Source organism: Rhopalosiphum padi, chromosome 3 (assembly GCF_020882245.1).
Source record: "Rhopalosiphum padi isolate XX-2018 chromosome 3, ASM2088224v1, whole genome shotgun sequence".
NCBI lineage: Eukaryota > Metazoa > Arthropoda > Insecta > Hemiptera > Aphididae > Rhopalosiphum > Rhopalosiphum padi.
Genome location: NC_083599.1, coordinates 4899973 through 4918766, shown reverse-complemented (window position 1 = coordinate 4918766; position 18794 = coordinate 4899973). Strand labels below are relative to the sequence as shown.

Here is an 18794-nt window from a genome sequence, read left to right as displayed (position 1 = left end):
AAATTTGTTGCTTGATAAAAAAACAATTAGGAATATTTAGTTCTATGTTTAATGTTTATTATAAGTTAAACATACCTTTAGAAAATTATTTAAAATAAATATTAAAAATACAATTATAATTTGTGTTTTAAGTGTGAAGTTAAAGATCTGTTGTTTATTATAGATGACAAAATAAATAACAGCTCCTTTCAGTACAACTCATATTGAGATTTTATTATTTGAAACGTTAAAATTTCGCACACACAACCACACGAAAGAAAGGAACATGGTTAAGCACAATTTTAGGATAGGTGTACACAAGATTACAAAATGATAACAATTAACAACACTCCCGCTTAATCTTGTAACTATTAACATTTAAACATTTTTAGTATACATAAGTAAAATAATAATAAACATATAAAACAATATAACTAATATAACTAATCTCACTAATCTTAGTATTCATTGACACTAATAAATTTCTTTAGTCTCGTAAATGTTGAAACTGGCAGTGGTTTAGTAAGAATATCTGCTAGCTGATTTTCTGATGGGATATACCCCAGTTTTATTTCATTGCTGGGAATGGATTCATTAATGAAATTGTACTTGGTATCTAGTCATCTATATAAGTCTTTGATGTTTTCTTGGCTCTTAGCAATTTTGATGCATGATTGATTGTCTTCATACAAAACAATATGTTCATCTGCTCCTATAACACTCATTTCAACAAGTAAGTCTTTGAGCCACATAGCCTCTTGTATAGCTGATGCCAATGATAGATATTTAGCTGTTGAAGAAAGTGCTACTGTTGATTGCTTTCTTGTAGACCAGCAAACTGTAGATCCATATATTTGAAATAAGTATCCAGAGGTAGATTTTCTATCGTGGATGTCATTAGCGAAATCTGCATCAACAAATCCCCTTAATGGGCTTACTTCTTTACCTTTTGTATATATAAGACCAGCATCAGTAGTACCTTTCACATAGCGTAGTAATCTTTTTAGTTGATTATACAAGCTATCTGTTGGTTGAGACTGATATCAACCAAATAAATTAACTGCAACGCTTAAGTCTGGTTTTGTTTGAATCATTATATACATAAGACATCCAATTAACTCGTGATAAGGTTTATTGGTTGTCCCTCTATTTTCTGTATTAAATTTGGTGTCCATAGATGTCGATATTGGCTTGCAGTCTTCCATTGAAAATTTCTTCAGCAACTTTTCCAAATAATGAGTTTGACTAATTTTCATAGTTTCTTTAGTCCGTTATTTTAATACCTAGAAACGATTTTGCTTCACCTTGATCGGTTAATTTAAATTCTTTTTTCAGTGTTCTTCCTAAGTCATCTATTGCCTTCATAGAGTTGCTCACTAGTAAAACAGCATCCACATACAATAGTAAAAATAAACATACATTACTATTAATTTTTATATATAAGCATTGATCAGAATTACTTCTTACTAATCATTGTCCTTCGATAAATTGATTAAATATTTTATTCCAACTGCAATAAGGAGCTTGTTTCAGACCATATAAGAATTTATTTAGTTTACATACCAAGTCCTCAAAACTCTTAGGTTGTTTCATGTACAATTCTTCTTCAACTATTCCATTCAGAAATGTTGTTGTCACATCCATTTCAATAATATGCAAGTTCATGTGTAGTGCCAGTGATAGTAATGTGCGAACAGTCACTATGTTGGCTACAGTTGCATATGTATCCATGTAGTCAAAACACAATTTTTGAGAACAGCCTTTGATAACATGTCTTGCTTTAAATCGTGTAACATTTCCTTGTTCATCAGTTTCAACTTTAAAGACCCACTTGTTGTTAATAACCCTTTTGTTAGGCACTCGTTCAACTAAAGTCCATGTATTATTCTCATTAAGAGCTCTCATTTCTTCTTCCATAGCTGCTTTCCACTCAATATGATTTGAGTGAGTTTTGATTTTTTCAAAAGTTTCTGGTAAATCTTGAACATAGTATTCAGCAGAAAGTGCCATCATTGACATGTCATAATCCTTATGTCACGTCGGAGTTTTTCTTTTTCTTTTCAAATGTTCTTGTGCTGGGATATTATTTTCATTGACTTTATCCACTTCATTTTCTGTTTTACTTTCTTCATCTTGAGCTTCTTGTTTAGTGGTTTCTTTTGATTCCTCAGCAATTTCTGAATTGTTTATTTCAACAAATATTTTCTTTTCCTCATTAGTAATTATAGGATTTAACAATTCTTTTTCATTAAATATGACATCTCGACTGACAAAAACAGTCTTTGTTAATGGATCCCCTAATCTATAACCATTTAAAGCCAACAAATATACCCCTTTTTGACTTTGAATCTAATTTACATCTCAATTGGTCTGGTATGTGTGCGAAAGCAACACATCCAAAGATTCTAATATTAGATAAGTTAGGCTTACTTACAGCCCAAAGCTCAACAGGAGTCTTTTTTATATTTGCATGTGTCGGTAGTCTGTTTCCTAAATAAGCGGCTGCGAGTACTGCTTCTCCTCACATTTTTTTTGACAAGTTTGATTGTAATAGCAAGGATCTTGTTCTTTCTACCAATGTTCTATTTAATCTTTCTGCTAAGCCGTTTTGTTCAGGTGTGTACGGAACAGTATAGACAGTATAGTCAACGACAATTCCTATAACTGAACAAAAATGTTTTAACTCATTGCTTATATACTCCCCTCCATTGTCACATCTCAATATGGACATTTTTAAATCAAAATATGCACTTACAGTTGCTTCATAATTTTTAAATCATTAAAACACTTGACTTTTATTTTCTAATAGATAAATAACTGAAAAACGGGTATAATCATCAGTAAATGAAAGAAAATATTTCTTACCATTCCATTTAATCGGTGATATGTTCCACACATATCTCTGTGTACAATTTCCAGCGGACGACGAGTCTGAAAAGACCTTGATTGAAATGGTTTTCTTGAGTGCTTACTTTCTACACATATTTGGCAGAAATCCGGAATATCATTCTTGTTAAGATTTAGTCCAGTAACCATATCTCTCAACATCCATAAATAATCCTTTTGTGCCACAAACTCTCATCAAGATCAATTTGTGTATCAATACAATTATAGGCGTAAGTATTTAGTTTTAGAGAAAAAATAATACCATACCTAGTTTTCATTCTTAGTGCAACAGCAACTACATTTCCACTAGGTTGAGTGATTGTTGCAAAACCATTTTCAAACACAACTTTAAAATTCAACTGTTCGATCTTACCAACTGATAACAAGTTGTACCTCAAATTAGGTATATAGTATACGTTTTCAAATTTGCACAGAATTTCTTCACCATCAACTCTACTATAAGAAATTATTGTACCTGTCTTAGTGGCAACCAAGCTTTCAACATTTTTGGCAACTCCGATGTTCAGAGGAGTTTCCAGTTGCTTTATAAAGGAGAAATATTTTTTTTGATTCACCAAGTGATCTGAACAACCGGAGTCAATGAACCAAAAAATTTCATTTGGCTTCTCAGTAGACTCCATATTTTCTCCAATTGAGAAACAAACTGCATTTTCATTTTCGCTGACTACATTATTTGCTGTTGACTTTTTCCAAAATTTCTTACTCTTTGAATTAATTTTCTCTCTAGCAAACCTTTTTTTAAATTTACATTCTGATACTCGATGACCAACTTTATCACATCCATAGCATTTAAATGGAAAACTACTATTACAGTAATAGTATTACTTGTAGTTCCAAGTAGCTGTAATACTTTATTGAGATACTAGCTGCGGGTGTGCCTCGCTCTGAGTGTGCCTCGCTGTGAGTGTGCCTCGCTCTGAGTGAAACTCGCTTTGAGTGAAACTCGCTGTAAGTGAATACCCTAGGACGGATGGAAGAGCTTGAAAGTGGAAAGTTTTCAAAAAAGGAAGACCTATCGCTGATTGGTAGTACTGCGAGTCTTCTATCGGGATGAATGATGATAAGGCGGTTGTTGTCGGGAATTGATAAGACGTTCGTGGCGTCGATAATAATATTGTTTATTAAATTATTATTATTTATTATATATATATGCCTCGATTCCCGGCTTGTGGAAGCCGCCTCCGGCGCCTTCGAGGGGGTCGAGTGAAAATCGTTCCAAGGGAAATTCGGTTGGAAATGGTAGTCGGGTGTCTAGAAATCGGTCACATATATAGTTCAACTCGAGGCTTGCCCGGTTCTTTTTTGAATGTATAAAAATATATAAGTACGAAAAATGGTAATAGAGTGTCTAGCTATCAGTCCTCAGTCGATGCAAATCGATCCTGTGCTGGGCAATCCGCCTACGGCGGATTGTTATACCTCCTGACGTCGAAAGTCTGATGTTGTATAGTAGGGGACAAAATTTATGACGAACGTCATATCTTTTGGGAAAATTGATTTATACACAACTAAATAAGTTTGAAAAATGGTAACTAAGTGTCTAGCTATCAGTCGTTAACCGGTGTATACCGTGTCTTGTCGCATGCCCGGTTCTTTTTTGAATATATATAAAAATTAAATAAGTACGAAAAATGGTAATCGAGTGTCTAGCTATCAGTCCTCATTCGATGCAAATCGATATCTGTGCTGGGCAATCCGCCTACGGCGGATTGTTATACCTCCTGACGTCGAAAGTCTGATGTCGTATAGTAGGGGAAAAAGTTTAAGTCGAACGAAGTGTTATAACGTCCCATCTACGTCCTATTTACTGCGTCGAATGGCAGACTATGTGGGCGCAAATTATGAAATCTGAATTTTTTATTTGCTAAAAATTGAATATACTTTAAGTGTTACCAAACCCCTCAGGTAGGCAATCCGACTGCGTCGGATCGCGGACGATGTGAGCATTATGAGTTATTATAAGTGAAATAATCCACAATACATTTATTACATCAGGTTGTAATTAAATATTAGTGTGCATACCCGATCTATATGACTTTAATAAATATTCCATACGTACACACTACACATATTGTGTTTACATATTATATAATATATACTATAAATAATATAATATAACATACTCGGTGGTAGTCGATAAGTACTATTACAAAAAACATAATAACAAAGCTGATACCAAAACACGTATATTTAACACTCGCAATATTCAAAAAAAAAAAAAAATAGTACATAAATGTTGAAATACTGCTTTTTATTAGTCGAGTAATAAAAAAAATATACCGACGTCGCCGGCAAAATCATATAAAAATAAAAAAAACATTGGAAAAAAAATGCAAAAAATGACTATCAGTGTTAAACAAAGCGCCGCCGGGAACGTCGCCGCCGGAGCGGGATTCGAACTCGTTACACCTGCCTAAATCCTATCCTATCCTAACGCCTAATCCTATCGACTACAGTTTGAGTTGTTAACCGGTGTCAAATCCCGAGCACTTAAACCGTTTCCGAACCGTCACCGAATTCGCGTTGTACTCGTTTAATTCGTATTTCATTACACACACACACACAGACATTCTCGTTAATTTTCTTTAAAATATATTTGTAAATATCTGAAATATCCGTTCGATGTGTATTTTATTCATTATTTATATTTATTATATTATTATATATACGTATTAAACGACTTTTTTCTCACGCCCAATCGCTAATATATAAAATATCGTAAATCACGCGAACACGGGAAAACTCGGAAAACGCTATAAAATCCGTATAAAAGTGAAATGTATAATAATAATAATAGTAATAGTATAGTTGTCCAACATAATATTTTTGATAACCGACCGGACGCGATAACGGCGACCGGAGCGCATTCTTTTTTCCGTTTTAGGAACTGCGGCGAGTACAGCAAGCGCACTCAAGTGGGTTTCGGGCGAAACGCTTGCGGTTTTATAATATAAGACTAGCTGCGGGTGTGCCTCGGTGTGAGTGTGCCTCGCTGTGAGTGTGCCTCGGTGTGAGTGTGCCTCGCTGTGAGTGTGCCTCGGTGTGAGTGTGCCTCGCTGTGAGTGTGCCTCGCTTTGAGTGAAACTCGCTGTAAGTGAATACCCTATGACGGATGGAAGAGCTTGAAAGTGGAAAGTTTTCAAAAAAAGAAGACCTATCGCTGATTGGTAGTACTGCGAGTCTTCTCACAGAACTAACTAATTATTTAAAACAATCTATAAATTTTGTTCATTCTATTATTATTATTATTTTTGTATTATATAAAATATAATTACTCATTTTTATATTCACACATGTATTTCAAAATTAAAAGTGAAGTAGTGTTGTATCAGGTTATAGACACTGTCTGATATTGGCCAAATCTGGTGTTTCTGGCCTTGAACACTGTCTCCGGTGGGCGTAACATACGTTATCACTTAATAAATAATATCAATATTATTACAGAGAAGTATATTTTGTTATAATTTTGTTATTTATTTAACAATAAATCAGTGTCAAATAACAATATTACAGTAACACCTATTTATTTTACTAAGATTTTTTAAAATACATAAATAATAATAAACATAATAAATAATTTGTTTCCGTTTTTATAATATCGTAACAAGTAGGAATACACATTACCAACTTCTAATCAGATTACGGATCGGTTTTAACCACGGATATAGATACTATGGTTGCACAACGAGCACGGATATGACGGCTCAGAATGTTCCTATCAAGAATGAATAGAAAGTCGCGTCATACTAGCGCTCTCTATAGCCTCTATTATTGTTATTAGTTATGGTAACATCACAAACTAAATGTAGTCTGTGGTAACATAGTACAAGATTTCTATAATAATGACTGTAGAGGGCACTAGTAGTACGCGACTTTTTGTCAGATTTGATAAGAACATTCTGCGCCGCTCAACGCCGTGATCCAATATAGACTGTCGTGCAACCATAGTATCTATATCCGTGGTTTTAACTGTTATTCTATGGTTGTAATGCACACAAACGCGCTCTGGCGGATTTTTCCAAACGAGTAATAAATTACTAATTAGATTATATTCTTTTCACTTCGCTTGTTAATTGTTTACGTTTTGCTGTCACGCTCTTTTTATATTTTAAAAACTTATTAAATAAACGTGTCTTGTTAATGTATATTTTACTTAAATAAATCAGCATTGAAATAAGGTGTTCATTTACATTATTATGTGTTTCCAACTACGGTGGTAAGAAACACAACAATACTCAATAGCAAATTTGCGTTCAGCAAAACACGTTTTGTTGTATCCGCAATTAATTAAATATTTTTAAGAAAAAAAAATACTTCAAGAATAAAGATAAAAAAAACTATTATAGATTTATATTTTTATATTATGTTAAAATAATAATAATAGTAATAATAATAATAATATTATATAATAATTTTTTTTTCTAAGTCTTCCATGTACAATAATAATATTATTATACCATACGTGCGTTACCTACTTTTAATTTAAAATGCAATTATTTGGTATATTTAAATTGGTATCTGCTTTATTATAGCAAAAACCATACAAGGCTAGTGCATAAATTAACTGATTTTTTATTAGGCCCAATGTGGTGATATTTCAACTTTCACTAAAAGATATATTTCTGTTGCTTGTTTTTGATTTTTCTTATTTTCATGATTATAGCTTTATTTACATCAGAAAAGTGTACTATTTCGGACCAATATTATATCTTATGTTGATAATTTTTGTTTTCTAATAAACCAATAGTTAAAAATTTAACACCAATATATAAAAGCGGATATTATAATACATTTATCATGCCCAATTTCTAATATTTAATCAATTAAATTAATTTTTTTTTTTTTGCAATTTTAATGTTGGTTTATGAGAAATAATTTTTTTTTAATGATTTATTTAATGTTGTTTTTTTTTTTTATTTAGGTACTTCCAACATTCAAGAATTTAAAATTTCAGATTTACTTAAAGCAATAAATAATATAATATAGGTTATCACAATAGAATTTATATTGCAATAGCATTATCACGGATTATTTCAGCCTATAATTTAATTACAGGTAAGAAAAAAAAAATTATGTATATCATTTATTACCTACTGGTAACTTATATACAAATAATCAAAAATAAATTTAGGTTTTGATTGATTTTTTCATATAGTGATTTAAAATTAAAATATAAAAATAAATATCGACATCATATTAAAAGAATAACACTGACAATATGGTGAAACAATATAATACCATGCATGAACATAATTACTTTCGTGATAATAAAAAAAAAAATTGTCGATGGGCTGATAAAAAAGTAAATCATACTGTGAAAATAACTAATGATGATTGCAATTCTACATTAGATTGCTACATAAAAATAAGTTCAAGTGATGAAGAGGAAGATATAAATCATATGCCTCTTTCTCGTTTATTAAAAATAGAAGTTGAAAAAGACTTATTGAAAGAGGTAAGATTCTGTTTAATTATTTTAAATTATTTTGTTTAATATATCTATATCATAATTAATATTTATAACTTTTAGTGCAAAAATAAAAAATCCTTAGAAGACCAACTATATGATAAATTAATTAAGGAAAATAATCAAGATATGTTAAATATTTCTAATAATTCCAATAATATAATAAGTGAAAATCATCCAATCAACAATGGAGAACAAAGTAAAACTGCACAAATTGTTCCATTAACTAATGATTCAACAATTATAAAAAATCAAAATATTACAAATGGTAGGTGTTTATAAATATATTTAAGTTTTAGAAAATATAAATTTAAAATACTTTTCTTTGGTAAAGAACCTCAAACAAGATTATTTGTTCAATCATGTAAGGAATTAGTTGTTAAGAATAATATTACGTATATTGAATAATTACCATATGTTTCAGTGAATAAAAAAGCAAGAATTGATCATTACAATAGTAATTATCAAGGTGTGAACTTTTCATTAGATACAATTAATCCAAAAGTCAAGAAAGAGAATGTTAATGTTACGAAAACATCTGCAAACATTGTAATTATAAACTATTAATACCTATGCATATGATTTTAATTACAGTGCTATACTATATTATAAGTGACTAGTTGATGTTAAATTTTTTATTGTTAGGGCGGTGAAAGCCAAGGTAAAGATTTAAAAACAGAATTTGTATGGCATGAGGAAGAACTAAATCAGACTGAACAGATAAAAAATGAATATGATGAATCAGATTCTACAATAGATTGGTACAGAGACTTATATTCGAGTGATGATGATGAAGAGGAAGATATAAAACATAATATGCCTCTCTCTCAATTACTAAAAATAGAACTTGAAAAAGACTTGTTCAAAGAGTTAAGATTCAGTTAACACGTTAACGGCCACGGCATAATTTAATTAACATATTATTATTATTATTATTAGTAGTAGTAGTAGTTACAACTTATAAATTAGTCTTTAAATTATTTAATTTACATGTTTTAAGAGACAAGGTTTTGATAGATTTAAATAGTTTTACATATTTAACTATTATTTTCTCTTTAGTATAAATCCTTATTTTGTACTTTGTAAGTATTAAATACAACACATTATTTAGTTACATTCTTAGGTATATAAACTAGACACATAATTTTGTGATCATCACCAAAGGGCTATCTGACCTTTAGAACCTATACAGATGGATTAAAATAATACTTATCTAATCAAAAAAAAAAAAGAATCATTTATTATATTAAGACTTTGACTCTTAATATATTATACGATTAAAGAAGTGATAATCAGGTCAAATTTTATGAAGACAAATATCTACTAAATAAAGTTCTATAGGGATGTATTTCAATCATTAAAAAACGTACTTGATATTAAGTTTACAGTTAACAGTTGGTTTTTAACAATGTCATTACTCATAAGTATTATAAAAAAAAGACAGTTTTATATATATATATTTGTTTAAAAAGTAAAATAATATTATATTAAATATAATTAAAATTTTAACCTATTCATATATGTAAATTTTAATAAGATTGTAAAAAAACATGTATAATATAATAATGTATGAAATTCTGAATTAAAACAACAGTTATATTTTTGACAAGAGTTGACATATTCTAGCGCTGCATTATATAAAACTATATATTCTTGTATGAATGAGCACATCGCAAATTCAATTATAGTTTTGAAAACAAACTATTTTCTTCCAGAAATATATCTGCACCAGCTAAGATATAGGGTATGTTTTTACTAGTTAATCACAATTATATGTACATGTCTACATAACAATTTTAAGATAATTATCTTGTTCATGCTTGAAACTGACTTAAATAGTGGAAGTTGAATACTCCTTACCTATGCTATTATCTTGACATAAAATTTTATAGAAAGATACCAAAGGTTATTATTTTTTTGTCATATAAATAATTAAATAATACTTAAAGCATTGTACCAGTGGCACACAGTTGTTAAATTTGAAATTGGTTTAACTAACAAATATTTTCATATGGTTAACTAATATTATTAGGTTGAGTATACTAAAAAGAATAAAAAACAAATGATAAAATAAAATAAAATAATAATCTTTGAAATCTTTCTAGTAATAATTTATCAATTAACAATATTAACAAATAATAACAAATTTTGTATTTTTTCTTCTAAAAATTTATTTATTTAGAAATTACATCCATAAATTATAAAGATGCTTTAATGGTTTTTTCTGTTTTGTCCAAAAATGTGGCAAGTTTAACATCGTTTGACGACAAACCACTTACGTCATGTGTGGATAATGTAACTTGTACTTTATTGTACACATTAAACCATTCAGGATGATGATTCATTTTTTCACTTTTTAATGCTACTTGAGTCATGAACCCAAATGCCTATATTAATAAAACATGAAATTAATAGAAATATCAAACATTTATACAATGTACATACTTGAATAAAGTCAGAGAATAAAAATTCTTTGTAAATAGCATCTCTGTCTTTTACTAATGACCATTGATTAGAGAATAATGGCTGGAGTAACTCCTCTCTATCTTCTTTAGTTAATAGGCTTGGCTAAAATAATTAACGTAAATTAGATACACATTCTTAAAATATTATAACTTGATAAATTAAATTCTTAAAATAAAAATTAATATTATATTTTATCCAAGTTTTAGATTCTGATGAATACTACTATTGATTTTATAATATGTGTTTTTTTTGTCATAACCTTTTGGAGAAGTGAAAATAATTTAATCCTTAATTTTGAGGATGATTTTTGGTAGCAAATTGAATTTAGTTGGGAAATTAGCAGTTTAAAATTAAACAAAATTCTCACTTCAAAATAATTGCGATAAACCAAAAACAATATAGAAGTTGCTTTTCTGTATAATAGATGTAGAATATCTTTATTAAGTAGTTCTCAGTAGTGTATGTATTAAATTTAAATTTAATGTAATAATAGGTAATATATAAAAACTATAACTAGCCTAGGGTTGCCATACGTCCCAGTTTTGCCGAGACACTACCGGTTTTTAACCTAGAGTCCCTGTGTCCTGAGAAAGTGTTTTGGGATAGTGATTTGTCACAGTTTTAAAATTGTACTCGATAAAATACCGATTTTCAATTAGGAGAAAACATTAACATCCTACAGATTATAGTGATAACAAAAAAGTTGTTGAATTTAGTTTTTTTTTTGACTGGTTCAATGCAGCTGTGGAATGTGTATTTTCACTCATAAACAGCACATGGACAAATTCGAGAACGGTTAAATCTTTTATTATTATAAAAGCTTGCTTCAAACATACATTTTGTGAAGCATTCTACTACCAAATTATATCTTTATAAATCTTTATTAAAACAAGTTCATGGATCAGCCGAATATTTAGTAAAATCTCCAGGAGAAACCCTGGACTCCAAAAGTTCCAAGAACTGATCAATGATTTATTATTATAATTTTTTTTTTATTGACAGCCGTAAAATTTGATTGAAAACGATTGTAGAACATAATTTATAAATAATAAGATAATATGAATAATAGGTTTTAGTATAATATTTCTTGCATACATAATTCATTATATATATAAAAAAAATATTATTTTATTTATATATATCCATTCAAAATGTCCCAGGTTCAGAGAAATATAATCTGATAACCCTAAAACTAGTCTATACTTTTAATAATTTTATATAATAAATATATATATTTAAATTACATTATTGGTATTAGTGATTTCTTTTTCTCTTAGTAATACGGTAAGTTAAACTAATTTTTTCCAACAACAAACATAAAATATAGCTATTAATTATAATATTAATAGTTTTTAAATTTCACTTTGTATGGAAATTATGATTTAGGTATTAGGTAATATTGGAATACTTTATAATGCTATAGTTAATATTTTTTGAATAATAAAAAAAAAATGTATGTCACTTCACAATAAACCTTTTTCTCAAATTCCATTAACAATAACTTTTGAGGAAGCCTGAGAATTTTTAGATCTTAGCAATATATTTTTATTACGGTTTTTAATACTATATATTTTATTTTAACTGTAATAGGGGTAATTTATAAACAAAGTTATAAATAAATAGTAAAAAATGTATTCATTTCTGGTAAGTACCTACGAGAAATAATAAATATTATTAGTTATTAAATATTATTAATAATATGCATTTGTATTATTATTTAATTTATCATAAGTTTGTTATAGATACCTAAAATAATATTAATTTAATCTACAAAAAAAAAATTGCAGTTTTTATAATAATATATATTTATAATCTCATATTTTTAACAGAAATAATGTATCTCAGTATTTCATAACCTTTTTTGAAACAGTAGATGTTATAAAACATTATGTATATAATCACTAGGGCTCGGATTTATTTGTATTATGAAATCAAAATATGTACATAAATATGTGCTAAAAAAATCTAAATATTTATTTTACTAATATGATTTATTTATTAATATTTAATTATATAATATATCCATATGAGTTTCTAATGAAACAAATTATATTTTAAATAGTAAAATAATTTAAAAATAAGGTGTTACAAATTATAAAATAGAAATAAAAAAGGTAAAAAAAAAATAAAAATATTAATTATCTTGATTACAATTTATGATAACAGCCATTTTAAAATTTTGAAATTTAAAAGATCTTCGATTTGGTCGTAAAATTTCTTTATACTGACTAAATGATCTTTCGGCTTCTACTGATGTTATTGAACTGTATTGCATTTTGACTATGTCTGAAGGAGTAAGTTATATCTACCGTAGATTAAGCTCAATAATTGGTATTATTTTGTTACTATGTTGTACTTTTGGAAATTTGGGAAATGGTTTGTATTGAAAAATACAATTGTACATATTTAATAATTATTAAAAAATCCTAAATGAACAAATTGTCAAAATATGTAGGAAAAAAATAGAATTACTGAGAAATATGTAAAAACATGTACTTATGGCAAAATATGTAAAATAAAATATAGTTAATTTCATTGGAAATCCCTTGAAACGAATTTATCACTCGTTTAAATTAATTTATCAAGTCACAGTGAAAATATGTATTTACATATAAATCCGAGCCCTAATAATCACAAATACATTCAATGATGGTTGAACCCACCCAGTTAACTAATTGACTTGTGCTCTGTCACGTCGCGAGAAATTCCCTTCTACAAAAATTTACCTTAACAGATAAAAGCCTAAGCGAGCTGCCATCCCCTTATAAAACTATAAGTTGAGGGCCTTGAAGGTGCGGCCTTGGTTGCTCTTGTTTAATGACATTAGATAGTAGAAACTGACCACACCTCAAGCTTTTATGAGATTTTTTAAAATGTTTAATATTATGCTTGATGGTAGAAGACAAATTTTCGTTTAAAATACTGACATGTGTAAAGCTGGGACCAAATAAAACACTATAATTTTAATTAACGATTTTTAATTTCGAATTATACTCGACCACAATAGCCGTGTTCGTACACAGATCCAGGATACAATATCAATACATAATAATATACAAATACACAATATATACATGGTAGTCAATAACTCACCATTTTTCTAGTACGCTTAGTCGAATATTTAACTACACAACTGAGTATTGGTTTCCACGTACTGTTAAAGAACACTGCCGTCATTTAACGAACTGGTCGCAAAGAGAAAGTTAGCAAATTACGTTACGTAATATTTTAATGTCTGGGGATTAGAATGCCGAACCAGCGTTCAGCATTAAGCCTGGGTTATCGCCTATTAATGACACGTCGTTTTTGTCGATCGATTTATAATTGCGGATATTAACTGAGAAATGAATCAGTTTAGAAACTTTAAAACAAGTTATTATATTTTTATGGTCATTAATTTTTTACTCTCGTCGCTTTGTTCCGCCCAGATTTCGCTTATCAATCGAAATCATTATTTTCGTGATCGGCGCCGGTACGCAATGATATGTGATAATGGAATCATCTCGTTGCTGCAGCAGCTGTCATGAATTCGAATGATACCTATTATAATATTATTATGTACCATCATTTTTAAAATATAATAGTTTGTGTCATTATTACATTATTATCTTAGTACTTCGTACTCGTATTACATGACAATTATTATAATAATTAATAAAATATGTTTTAATGGAACAAAATTAAATTCGATTACATTCGGGTCGGCGGGGCTATTTCGTCATTGTAAAATGATAAATTAGTAATTACATATTATATCTCATTATTTGGATTGTAATAAAAATGTAATATCGTTGTCGGGATAACGGCGGGTCCGCCGTGGACGACCAAGCTGAAATATTATTGCCGTTTACTTTAAATCTTACACGAAATAACCGAGAATAACTTTTTTCTCCGTGAATCAGTATATTAATTCGGTTATAATATTATCATATCGTATTAAACGATATCCAACCTAATCGGTTTACGTGAACGTAATATCATATATGCTCGTACGCAAAAGTGTAAGACATTAACACATTTTGACATTTTTGCCCGAACAAAACGTTTTACAAAAAAATATGAACGTTTTAAATATTCGCGAATCGCGGATTCGGCGGAATACGACAATTTATGTATTTACTATCTATTCCACCCGTGTGGCTGTATGGCTACCCTGTAGGATCGCACTATCAAAAAACCCACGGTTCGGCGGCGATCGGCGTCCAAATGGAATGTTTCGTATCAATTGAATATTAGCAAACGAATTTCAATAATTTTTTTTTTTTTTTACAACGATCGAAACGAGACTTGTTTTCATTTTGTAGTTGACCGTTTTTATTTCCACTTGATAGTTCGTTTGAAATATACGACTATTCGAGTTAATCGCTAGGTGTCTTGGTGAATTTCGAGTCGAGTACAACAGTTTTTACAAATTATATTATGAAATAAAGTACTTGTTTTTCGTCTAATTTAACGTTTCAAAACATTAAACGTTTGCTATAGAAATTGTCAATATTTTTTCGCAGCAATCATATTAACATTTTTTTTAGTTATCGTGAAAAAACCTTATTTCTATTTTAATAAAATGGGTGATCTAAATATTTTAGACAAGTCTATGAGGAGTGTTTTTGGTATGTTTATTAAATAGTTCTGTAATGTATTATTTATTTAAAATAATAATTTGTCAACATTTTAGTTGGAAATATTCCATATGAGGCAACCGAAGAAAAACTAAAAGATATATTTAATGAAGTAGGACCAGTTATATCATTTAAGTGAGTTTAATATAAATCAGTTTTTATCGTAATTTAAAAACAATTATTTCTTGTAGATTGGTATATGACAGAGAAACTGGTAAACCAAAGGGTTATGGTTTTTGTGAATATAAAGATCAAGAAACTGCACTGAGTGCCATGCGTAATCTCAATGGCTATGAAATTGGAGGTCGTACTCTACGCGTTGACAATGCTTGTACAGAGAAATCCAGACTAGAAATGCAGTGTAATTTTTAACATAATTATCTTATTTACATAAAATAGATTTATTTTAAATAAATATCTATTATAGCATTAATGATGGGAATGCCTACTTCTGAAAGTAATTATGGTGATGCTGTTAATGCAGAAAAAGCACCTGAGATAATAAATAATGTAGTTTCAACTTTACCACCAGAACAGTTGTTTGAACTTATGAAACAAATGAAAGAATGTATTCAGGTAATATTTATAAACAAATAAATAAATATTTAATTTATAATGATTGACTTCAATCTTTAGAATAATCCTGTAGAAGCTAGAAATATGTTGCTCCAGAATCCTCAACTTGGTTATGCATTGTTGCAAGCACAAGTTATAATGAAAATTGTGGATCCAGAAGTCGCTAAAGTATTTATAAATTACTTATGTACTAGTTTATATGATTATTATTGTCAATTCATATTTAATGTAATTGAATATTATATAATATATGAGAAAATAAATTTGGTCACTGATTAATGTTTTTATTTGTTATCAGTAATTATAATTTATTAATTCAATTTCTAAAATTGATTTAATCATTTGCTGACCATTGGGATATTTTAGGCCTCATTATACTTTAATCATTTAAATACAAGGGTAATAAACTATGTACTATCTGACTATTGAGACAAATTTGTCACATTATTTTAATTTTAATGTTTATAATACATAGTGTAATAATAGTATTAAATATACTTTTTTATTAATTGGGAACAAAAATATTTCATTATTTTTAAAAATTGCTGCAATATAATCAGATATAGATAAAAATTTAATTTTTTTTTTTTTTATTATTTTTGTGACCAATTTTAATTTTATCTTCTATGTCATCATAAAAAACTATTCATTATTAATTCAATGCTATTAAATCCACATTTATAAATATATGTGATTATGACAGCTCATGGGCCGTAGTCATACGTTGTATAAATAATGAAAAGGTTTAATCACTAGCTTCCATAAAAATACTTTAATACTCAGTTACTGTGCAAACGTTAGTTATCCCATTATAGTCAACGTGTTAATAACTTCTCTTACAATAAAGTTTGTTTTTAATATTATTAAAAAATATATTAACACTAATTACTTTATTTAAATAAATAAAACAATATGTGTAATATACTATTTTATTTATTATACCTAATTGAATTCCAAATAAAACATAAAAAAATTAACCATATCAATTTTAGTATTGTAGTATTTTTTGTTAACTTTGTTAAATTCAATATGGTTCTTTCAAGTTTACTTCCTAAATGAGTCTTAGCCAATAGGACTTTTATCCAAATTCTTAAACTTCTTAAGTACAGTCACATTTTTTTTTTGTATTTTCTTGAAACTATTTCAAAAAAAAAAAAATTGTTATCATGTTGTACACTTGGTCTGCAAACGATTAATTAATAATTTTGTTTATTAACAGTTAAATATAATTTTGTAAAACATTATTCATCACTTTAATTTATGTGATACATAATAAATTATGTATAATTTGATTATAATGATAAAAATTTGCTTCTATAAATAATAAATAAGCAGAAAAAAAAATTAAAATTTGTAAGCAATATTGTGATTATTTTTTAGACTATGTTGCATCCTGTACATAAAGTTCCAGCACCACTACACACTCCTAACACTGCATCAACTTCAAGAGTTCAGACAATGCCTCAAACACCTAATAATGGTATTATTATTTAGTACAAAAATGTATTTAAAAACTTAAATCTTACGATTCAAATTCATCCTAAATCTGGTTAAAATCTTTATTTTCACAAATAATTTATTTTAGAATTACTTGAATTTTTTAGATAATATGGATTGGCAACATAATAATATGTATCGTGGGCAAAGCTCAAGCCAAGATTTAAGACAGGCACAAAATCAAATGCCATTCCATCCGCCAACACCATCATTGAGGTCCAATAATGAACCTCCTCAGTCATTTATGTATATTATATAAAATAATGAATATCCTAAAAACCAATTATTTTAAACAATTTTATATTATTTAAGGGCTACAAGAGATTATCCACGGCTATCTGGAGATGGTTATAATAGAGATCGCAGACCTAATAATAGTTATATGGCAATGCCACCACCAATGGTATCAGAACAACAAGTACCTCCACGAATGGTTCAGTCTTCTCAAGTTCAACAAGCACCATCTAATCAAATAGCTAAAACATCTGATTCTGAAAAGGTAATAATTTTTAATCTAATGTTTTTATAACATGTATAAATGAAATACAATTAAATTTTTTTTAGGCTGCTCTGATAATGCAAGTATTACAATTAACTGATGCACAGATTGCAAAGTTGCCTAACGAACAACGCCAAAGTATACTTCAACTGAAAGAAAAAATTTCTAATTCAAAAAAAAAAGATTAAATCTCATTTAATTTTTATATAATTTTGTATACATTATTTTTTACTTTGATATTAATACTATTTAAATTTAAGGTAACTAATATATTTTTAAAATGTATATTTATGAGTTCAATAAAATTGCAATTATAATAAATTGTTATTTATTGTATAGAAATAAAGAATGTATTATAATATTCAAACATTCAGTTTTAACAAACTCGAATAGTTTAGTAGACAGTAGATACCCATCTGATATATTTTCTTTAACAATCTAATATTGTGTTAACATTCAACAGTAAAATGTCCAATTTATGATAAAGGTACTACTATTATTCAAGTTTTTCATATTGAAAAATTTCTTATAACACAAATAATGTTGAATATCATATCATATGACATAAATTAATAAATAAGATTTATTTTAAAATAATAGCCTCAAATAATTTAGACATTGAGAGTTTAGAAATTAGTTTATAGTTGTTAAATTATTTTTATCATGATATTTATAGATAAGAAAAATAAAAGAATTTTTCCAACAATTTGGAAAATATGAAATATGAATATTATAAAGATAACAAGTTTAAAGGTTTAAAAAGCATATTAAAATAATTATTTTA

The 18794-nt window shown here is 28.1% G+C and overlaps 4 protein-coding genes across 4 annotated transcripts; 2 read left to right on the top strand and 2 right to left on the bottom strand.

Moving 5' to 3' along the window:
* Nucleotides 1-599: 599 nt before the first annotated feature.
* LOC132924723 (uncharacterized) lies at nucleotides 600-1235 on the bottom strand. Its single transcript, XM_060989167.1, has 2 exons — nucleotides 1028-1235; nucleotides 600-958 (listed from the first exon to the last, which is right to left on the bottom strand). Exons 1-2 carry the CDS (start codon nucleotides 1233-1235, stop codon nucleotides 600-602), a joined length of 567 nt encoding a protein of 188 aa, XP_060845150.1.
* A 6805-nt stretch (nucleotides 1236-8040) lies between these two features.
* LOC132926759 (protein ecdysoneless homolog) lies at nucleotides 8041-9347 on the top strand. The gene is made up of 4 exons (XM_060991150.1): nucleotides 8041-8341; nucleotides 8417-8621; nucleotides 8778-8902; nucleotides 8999-9347. Exons 1-4 carry the CDS (start codon nucleotides 8105-8107, stop codon nucleotides 9236-9238), a joined length of 807 nt encoding a protein of 268 aa, XP_060847133.1. The 5' UTR covers nucleotides 8041-8104; the 3' UTR covers nucleotides 9239-9347.
* A 1152-nt stretch (nucleotides 9348-10499) lies between these two features.
* Nucleotides 10500-14255, bottom strand: LOC132926760 (pterin-4-alpha-carbinolamine dehydratase-like). The gene is made up of 3 exons (XM_060991151.1): nucleotides 13913-14255; nucleotides 10799-10921; nucleotides 10500-10740 (listed from the first exon to the last, which is right to left on the bottom strand). The coding sequence occupies exons 1-3, from the start codon at nucleotides 13994-13996 to the stop codon at nucleotides 10552-10554; spliced, it is 396 nt and encodes a 131-aa protein (XP_060847134.1). The 5' UTR covers nucleotides 13997-14255; the 3' UTR covers nucleotides 10500-10551.
* A 337-nt stretch (nucleotides 14256-14592) lies between these two features.
* Nucleotides 14593-18331, top strand: LOC132926758 (cleavage stimulation factor subunit 2-like). Its single transcript, XM_060991149.1, has 9 exons — nucleotides 14593-15429; nucleotides 15495-15573; nucleotides 15630-15799; nucleotides 15866-16014; nucleotides 16075-16182; nucleotides 17395-17494; nucleotides 17619-17757; nucleotides 17824-18010; nucleotides 18076-18331. The coding sequence occupies exons 1-9, from the start codon at nucleotides 15384-15386 to the stop codon at nucleotides 18196-18198; spliced, it is 1101 nt and encodes a 366-aa protein (XP_060847132.1). The 5' UTR covers nucleotides 14593-15383; the 3' UTR covers nucleotides 18199-18331.
* Nucleotides 18332-18794: the final 463 nt, after the last annotated feature.